The 9,039-nt window shown below is 45.6% G+C and overlaps 1 protein-coding gene across 1 annotated transcript in view; it reads left to right on the top strand.

Annotated features, from left to right (window-relative positions):
- The first annotated feature begins 459 nt into the window (after positions 1 to 459).
- BATF2 (basic leucine zipper ATF-like transcription factor 2) overlaps positions 460 to 9,039 on the top strand; it is a 39,964-nt gene continuing 31,384 nt past the window's right edge. The window contains exon 1 of the mRNA XM_082270727.1: positions 460 to 584. Within this exon, the coding sequence (XP_082126853.1) occupies positions 522 to 584 (63 nt within the window). The 5' untranslated portion in view covers positions 460 to 521. The remainder of the gene's footprint in view (positions 585 to 9,039) is intronic.

Here is a 9,039-nt window from a genome sequence, read left to right as displayed (position 1 = left end):
AGTGTAGTGTAGTGCAGTATCCGTACTTCCCTTCGCATTCCACAATTTAGTCAACCAATCATTAGCCAGAAGGTGTGAACGAAAGAGAAAACTAACTCCATGTGACTTCTGACAGAAGAATTGCAGTTAGGGTAAAGCGAAACCAAGGAAAGAAGCAAGTTACTAGAATCAGTGCAACATACTTTTTCTTAGTGGAAGGCAAAAAACAGATAGTACCAGCTAGTTTCTCACATAGTATTAGTCAATGCTGCTGTTTTAGAGAAGATATGTAAAATAGTTACATTTTACATTAACAAAAACCTAAATTTGTTAGGTTTATAAAACATGTAGGAAACATCGGAATATTTTAAAATTTTGCAAAGCTGCAAGTGGCAGGAATATAAGCAGCTAAACAATGTGACTGCTTCATAACTATTTAGGTGTGCTTGTTTTTTTTTTTTAATACACTACAAACTAACTTCACGGATTTTTTTTTTTTTTTGCATTCTGCATACACATAGATTAAATAAAAATCTACAAATATGAAAATAGAACAAAAAGATTTCTGTGAAACTAAGATGACAACATGGAAGACGCAAGATAAGGTACGTGAAACTTTGGCTTCTTTAGGTAGAGATTGTTCTTTATCTCCACTGTATAGATATCTTCCTCAATAACACATCCTGTCTAAAAGCACATTCAATAACTTTCTCTTTTGACCAAGCTACAGAAGAGGATATCAAACTTCTCTCAGACACCCACCTAACCACCTATCTCCTGGACCCTGTTCAATACTACCATGGCCCCCCTCTTTCTCTACCCTCTCTCACTCATATTTGAAATCTCTTCCTCACCACCGCCACCTTCCCCTCTTCTCTAAAGCATGCACAGATCACCCCTATACTCAAAAAGCCCTCACTGGACCCCATCAGCCTGAACAGCTTAAATCCCATCTCTTAAGGGCTCCCATTTACTTCTAGACTTTTAGAACAATTACAGTATCGGCGTATAACACGCACCGGCGTATAACACGCACTTTAATTTAGGAGGGAAATTTTAGGAAAAAAGCTTTAATTTTAAATAAACAGCAATGAGCAGTGCTCGTGAATGCAGCCTCATCAGCGCAGTGCTCATGCCGCCTCATCAGCGCAGGGTTCATGCAGCCTTGCCAGTGCAGGGTTCATGCAGCCTCGCCAACACAGTGTTCATGCAGCCTCGCCAGTGCATTGTTCATGCAGCCTCGCCAGCGCAGTGTCCACCAATGCAGCCTTGCCAGCGCAGTGCCCATCAATGCAGACTCGCCAGCGCAGTGTCCATCAATGCAGTCTCGCCAGCGCAGTGTCCACCAATGCAGCCTCGCCAGCGCAGTGACCATCAATGCAGTCTCGCCAGTGCAGTGTCCACCAATGCAGACTCGCCAGTGCAGTGTCCATCAATGCAGTCTTGCCAGCGCCATGTCCATCAATGCAGTCTCGCCAGCGCAGTGTCCACCAATGCAGGGCAACAGCAACAGTAGCATCGAAGAGCGGCCCCTGTATTCAGAAGTCCCAGCACCTATGATAGACGTCACAGGTCCCGCGTCCCGGCATTGGGCCACTGTGCTGTCTATCATAGGAGGCGGGAGTTCCTATGACACCAACCGCTCATCCTACCTTCTACTCGGGCCGGCCCGCCCCCCTCCTCTGCCCTGTCAGCGCTGCCTGGACTGTTTTTTTTTTTAATACATCGGCGTATAACACGCACTGGTGTTTTTCCCTCCACTTTTAGGAGGAAAAAGTGTGTGTTATACGCCGATAAATATGGTAGTCTACAACCACCTGAATTCCAACTTTACCAACAAACTTCTTGACCCCTTACAGTCTGATTTTCCCTCACAGCACTTCAGGGAAACTTCCCTACTAAAACTCACTAATGATTTACTAACTGATAAAACCAATGGCCACTACTCCACATTCTTACTACTAGACCTCTCTGTGGCCTTTGATACTGCTGACCACCGGCTTTTCATCAAAAATCTTCACTCGCTTGGCATCCAAGACTCAGTTCTTTCCTGGTTCTCCATCTCTCAATCACAACGTTCATTTGGTGTTACCTACAACTCTGTCTCCTCTCCACTTCCTCTTTCTGTAGGGGCCCCCAAGGCTCTGTCCTTGGACTTCTTCTCTTTTGTATCTACACCTCCTCTCTGAGTCACTTAATAACCTCCCATGGCTTCCAATACCACCTCTATGCTGATGACATCCAAATCCATCTCTGTACCCCTCAACTCACTCCTTCAATCTTCTCTTGCATTTCTAACTTACTAACTGACATATCAGCATGGATGTCACACCACTTCCTCAAACTAAATTTTGCTAAAACCAACCTCATAATATTCCCCTTTGCTCGTGCCCTTCTCCCTGACTTTTTCTTCAAGATCAATACTCCCTATTGGTGGGTGCAATGGGGAAGGAAGGGGGGGGGCTATGCCAGATAAGAAGGTTACCATGTTACAAACAACCATTGGAAATGGTACTATTTGTACTAAAATAAAAAATAAGCATTATAGGTGTGCAAAATGTGACAATGAAATAAAGTGTTTGCTTGCCAATGCCGGAAGGCTGCCAAGCAAAATTGGTGATTTGGAAGCTTTCGTCCACAAAGAGAACTATGATTTAATTGGTATTGCTGAATCTTGGCTTCAATCTTCACATGACTGAACTATTAATATTCCTGGCTATGCTCTCTTTCGGAAAGACAGGGTAAAACTGAGGGGTGGTGGTGTCTGTCTCTATGTGAGAAGTGATCTCAAAGCAAGTGTGAATAAGGACCTAGTTGATGGAGAGTGTGATGAGGCTGAAGCAATATGGGTGGAACTGTATATAGGTGTATGTACTAAAAAAGGTTATCATTAGACATTTAAATATAGACCTCCCAGTGTTAATGAGGAGGTGGAGACTCAGCTCCTTGAACAGATAGAAAAGGCTGCAAGGGGTGGGAGGGTGATAATAATAGGGGTTTTTAACTATCTGGAAATTGACTGGAGTAATGGCACTGCAGGAACAGTTAAAGGGCAAAAATCTATAAACCTACTACAAGACAATTTTATGGTCCAGTGCATTGAGGCCCTGACTAGGAATTAGGCTCTGCTGGACCTGGTAATCGCAAACCAGTTTATTACTAATATTTATATAAAAAAAAAACATCTGGATAGCAGTGACCATAACATGATTTCATATAATGTAAGCTGTAAGCAACCAACACATACTGGAAATATAAAAACACTTTAACTTTAAGAGAGCTAATTTTTCGAGGATGAGTGCTTCTCTCCAAGATTTAGAACACAGAACAGAAGTGGGAATTCTTCAAAAAGACTGTATGTGAACTCACTGCAAAATATATTCCCATGGACAACAGGTTTAACCCCTTGGAGCCTAAGCTTTTTTCTGACATATGTTACTTACAAGTTAAAAATCAGTATTTTTTGCGAAAATTACTTAGAACTCCCAAACATTATATATATATATATATATATATATATATATATATATATTTAGCAGAGACCCTAGAGAATAAAATGGCAATCATTGCAATAGATTATATGTCACACTGTATTTGCACAGTGGTCTTTCAAATGCAATTTATTGTGAAAAAATACACCTTCATGAATTAAAAAAAAAAAAAAAATAGTAAAGTTAGCCCAATTTTTTACCTAACACGTCATGCTTTAAAATTGCGCACACTTGTGGAATGGCAACAAACTTTGGTACTTAAAAATCTCCATAGCCGATGCTCTAAAAAATGTTAATGGCTACCTGTTTAGAGTTACAGAGGAGGTCTTGTACTAGAAATGTTGCTCTCGTTCTAATGATTGTGGCAATGCCTCACATGTGTGGTTTGAACACTGTTTACATATGCATATGCTTTTAATTTTTGTTTTCTTAATTATTTTATTTATTTTTTCTTTATTTTTGCACTACCCATTAACATTTTTCTTATCACTTTTATTGCTGTCACAAGGAATCTAAACATCCCTTGTGACAGTAATAGGCAGTAACAGGTACTCTTTATGGAGGAATCTCGGGTCTAAAAGACCCCAAATCCCTCCTTTGCACTTAAAAGCATTCAAAACACCAAGTTTGGCTGTTTTGAATTCTGTCATTTTTTTTTTTAATCTGGCACCTTTAAGGCTCCAGTACCCGGAAGTAATGTCATGACATCGCTTCCGGGCCTCCCCTCCCGCTCCTTGTAATGACAGCCGAGCGGCTACTCAGCCTCATCGGTTATCATTACAAGAAAGCCAACCGTCGGCTCTAAACAACAGTACCGGGGTGATGCCTCTAGCTGCAGGCATCACTCCGGTGCAACCCCTTCAAGCCGAGGCCTGCAAATTTGCATTCCGTCGGCGCAAAGGGGTTAAAAGACTAAAAATAAAACCCATGTGGCTCACGGCCAAAGCTAGAAAAGCTACAAATAACAATAAAAGAGCTTTTAAAAATGTAAAAATTAAGAACAACTATCATTGTTTAAATTTTACGAGGAACAGTGGCGGCCTGTCCATTGGGGCGCCGCCCCCCATCCATGCGTCTGTCCCCCTAATCTACATGCAGGGCGCCGAATGCATGGATTCCAATGGGGGATTTTTTTTTTAAGCACGTGATTAGAGCCAGGGGCTCTAATAGACTTTAAAAAAGGGTGGGCTAGGGCGCAGCCCATCCAGTTGTGTGACAATAACATCTCTAAAATATGCCCCTTTTTAACCAATGAAACCACTAAGCTACTCATTCACTCCCTTGTTATCTCTCGCCTTGACTAGTGAAACTCCCTTTTCATAGACCTACCTCTCCATAGGCTATTCCCCCCCCTTCAGTCTATCATGAATGCTGCTGCCAGACTCATCCAGAGGCGTACCTAGGGTCTCTAGCGCCCTTGGCGAGGAGTTGTATCGGTGCCCTCCCCCCATAAAAAAAATGTATTTTGAAAATGTGATGTTCCTATATTAGTTCTTTACTATGTAAAAGGAAACTAAAGAAAAAAAAGTATAAAAAGGAATTGAAAGTTTCTCAGGTGTCCCTTGTTGGCCCAATACAGAGCTCTCTAGTGGGCAAGCATTGTGCCAGGTGTGAACAGCAAGAGAGGGGGTTATAGAGAGAGACAGGGGGGGGTAGAGAGAGAGAGGGAGAGAAGGGGGTTTGACAGAGAGAGAGGGGGGGTTTGATAGAGGGGGTGACAGAGAAAGAGAGAGGGGGGTTGACAGAGAGGGGAGGTTTGACAGAGAGAGAGAGGGGGGGTTGACAGAGAGAGAGAGAGAGAGAGAGAGAGGGGGTGGTTTGACAGAGAGGGGGGTTGACAGAGAGAGAGAGGGGGTGGTTTGACAGAGAGAGGGGGTGAGAGAGAGAGAGAGGGGGGTGACACAGAGAGAGAAGGGGTTTGACAGAGGGAGAGGAGAGAGGGGGTTTGACACAGAGAGAGATAGAGGAGAGAGGGGGTTTGACAGAGAGAGAGGGGGGGTTTGACAGAGAGAGAGGGGGTTTGACACAGAGAGAAAGAGAGGAGAGAGGGGGTTTATCACAGAGAGAGAGAGAGGGGGGTGACAGAGAGAGAGGGGGGGAGACAGAGAGAGAGAGAGGGGGGTGACAGAGAGAGAGAGGGGGTAACAGAGAGAGGGGGGTGATAGAGAGAGAGAGAGAGGGGATGACAGAGAGAGAGAGGGGGGGGGGGTTAGACAGAGAGAGAGGGGGGGTTTGACAGAGAGAAAGGGGGTTTTACATAGAGAGAGAGAGGGGGCGACAGGGAGAGGGGGGTAACAGAGAGAGAGGAGGGTGATAGAGAGAGGAGGTGACAGAGAGAGGGGGGCAGTGACAGAGAGAGAGAGGGAGGTGAGAGAGAGAGGGGGAGGTGAGAGAGAGAGAGAGAGAGAGAGAGAGGGGGGGTGAGTGAGAGAGGGGGGGTGAGTGAGAGAGGGGGGTGAGTGAGAGAGGGGGGGTGAGAGAGCGAGAGAGGGGGGTGACAGAGAGAGAGAGGGGGTGACAGAGAGAGAGGGGGTGAAAGAGAGGGGAGGTGACAGAGAGGGTGGGGTGACAGAGAGGGTAACAAAGAGGGGTGGTGAAAGGGGGAGTGACAGAGAGGGGGGTGACAGAGAGGGTGGGGTGACAGAGAGGGGGGTGACAGAGAGAGTGAGGGTGACAGAGAGAGGGGGGGTGAAAGAGAGGGTGGGGTGACAGATGGGGTGGTGAAAGAGAGGGGGGTGACAGAGAGAGGGTGGGGTGACGGTGAGAGGTTGGGGTAAAAGAGAAGGGGGGTGAAAGGGGAGGTCACAGACAGGGGGGTGACAGAGAGGGTGGGGTGAAAAAGAGGGGGGATAAAGGGGGGGTAACAGAGAGGGGGGTGAAAGAGAGGGGGGTTAAAGGGGGGGTGACAGAGAGGGGGGGTGACAGAGAGGGGGGTGAAAGAGAGGGGGGTTAAAGGGGGGGTGACAGAGAGGGTGGGCTGAAAGAGAGGGGAGGTGACAGAGAGGGTGGAGTGAAAGAGAGGGGAGGGGTGAAAGAGAGGGGGTGGGGTGAGAGGGTCCCCATGCCAGCCTGTCCTTTGGGCCTGGGAGTGGAGAGGAGACAGTCCATTATAGAGCAATGGAGTGACAAAAAATGTTAAGTTTTTAATTATCATGCTGAAAAAAAAAAAGAAAATAGCAGTACTGCTCAGCGGCGATACGGGCTGCTCTCACAGCCCCAGTGCACTCACCATCCCCACTCAGCCTGCCGCCGATTTATGATGTCACAGTCATGCGACCGCCAACTGGCTGCATCTGTGGGCAGAGACGGGGCTCCAGAGAGCCCAGCACTGCCGACGCCTAGAGGGAACACAGAGCTCCGGTATTGGAGCCGCACGCTGCCTGGGGGTGCCGGGGGGGCGCAGGATGACCCAAGGGCGCAAAAATCACTAACGCTGCCAATATTTTTGCGCCCCCCCCCCAGCCTGCGCCCCTGGCGGGCGCCGGTCTCGCCAACCCCATGGTATGCCCCTGGACTCATCTACCTTACCAACTGCTCATTGTCCACCATTCCTCTATGCTAATCCTCCACTGGATTCCAACTGCCCAAGGAATTAAATTCAAAATACTAATAACATACAAAGCCATTCACTTCTTAGACCCAAGCTACATTACCAATCTTGTCTTAAAATATCACCAAAACCATCCTCTCCGCTCCTTCCAAGACTTCCTACTCTCTAGCTCCCAAGTCTTGTCCTCCAATGCTCACCTCCATGACTTCTCCAGAGCCTCTCCCATCCTCTGGAACAATTCCTCCTTTATCTGTCTGGCTTTGTCCTACTCTGTCCATCTTTAGGCAAACTTTGAAAGCCTATCCCGACTCCACCTAACAATTTAACTTTTAATTCTTTCATCAGCTCATCCCTCATAATTATTACCTTTTGTACCACTTGTCCCACCCTATTAGATGTTAAGCTCTTATGAGCAGGGCCCTCCTAACCCTCTTGTACTGCATTGTATTGTAACTTTACTGTCTCCGTTTATATTGTAACGCACTGTGCATATTGTTGATGCTCTATAAATGCTGACAGGCATCACTGATAGGCACTGACTGACATCAGCACATTCTTAAAGGCCAACTCTAGCTTTATACATAGGGGGTGGGGGACAGCTGGAGTTGGGCTTTAGAGTGGTTGTAAACCCTTACATATAACCCTTACAGAAAATAGTAAACGCTCTTCTTTAGCACACCTGCTGCCAACAGCACCAGTATGATCTGCAGCATTTGCCTGCAGAATGTAAGCTGTGATGAAAATACCACTACTTACTATTCAGGTACCATATTCTTCATCAGGAAACACAGGCAGCAGAAGGCCTGTACTCTTTCTCATTCCTCACTTTTTGCATCTCCACTCCTTTTCCCCCCCAAAACATTCCCCCTACTGCATCCACTGCAACATCTGTGGCCTCTAGTAACAGGAAAGCACAGTTGCAGAGACTGCGGCCTCTAGTGAAGGGTCAGTGGTCAACGCTGAAAACAGACAAGTGAAGGCTTGAACCTCTGCAAAATTCTCCGAAGGTAGCAATGCAGTCAACTGAACCCCATCCTCTTTGGCCTCGTCTTCGTACTCCTCTGAACCAGCAGTCCCCCCCCCAAAGCACCCCATGAGCATATGCAAAGTCCTACGCTAAATGCTGTAATCATTAACAACCTCTCTAGGTCTATTCTGGTGCTCTGGCACTTTAATCACTTGCGGAACACCCCCCCCCCGTATATATACTGTGGGGTGGCGGCTCCTACAGGAAAAATCACATACGTGTGCTGCCAGCAACCAGCTCCTGCTGTAATTGGACACAGCGGGAGCCAATTAGCAGGTTCGGTAGACCCGATGTCCGCCAGGAACCACCGATCATTCCCGACAGAGGCTGAACAGCAGCCGGCTTATGTAAACAAGGCAGATCATTCTGTGACAAGGGAAAACGATGATCCTGTGTTACTGCTAAGCAGAAATATGGATCTCTGTCTTCCCACTGTACAAGCACCACCCACACAGTTAGCAAGCATTCCCTAGGGACACATTTAAAGCTTTGATCACCTCTGATGTTAACTCCTTCCCTGCCAGTGTCATTAGTACAGTGACTGCATATTTTTTTAGCACTGCTCACTGTATTGGTGCCACTGGTCACCAAAAAGTGTCACCTAGTGTCCAATTTGTCGGCCGCAATGTTGCAGTCCCGCTATAAGTCACCGATCACCACCATTATTAGTAAAAAATAAATAAATAAAAGTTCCATAAAAATATGCCATAGTTTGTAGACGCTATAACTTTTGTACAAACCTTTAATATACGCTTAAAAGGGGTTTTTTTTACCAAAAGCATGCAGTAGAATACATATTGGCCTAAACTGATGAAAAAATTTGATTTTTTTTTTTAATTTTTATTGGGTGTGTTTTATAGCAGAAAGTAAAATATATATATATATATATATATTTTTTCTTTCAAAATTGTCAGTTTTTTTTCTGTTTATAGCGCAAAAAATAAAAAACCGCAGAGGTGATCAAACACCACCAAAAGAAAGATATATTTGTG

The sequence above is a fragment of the Pelophylax lessonae genome (genome assembly GCF_965119305.1).
Source record: "Pelophylax lessonae genome assembly, chromosome: 10".
NCBI classification, from domain to species: Eukaryota; Metazoa; Chordata; class Amphibia; order Anura; family Ranidae; genus Pelophylax; species Pelophylax lessonae.
Note: the sequence above shows the minus strand (reverse complement) of the source record. Positions and strands in the feature narration are given on the sequence as shown.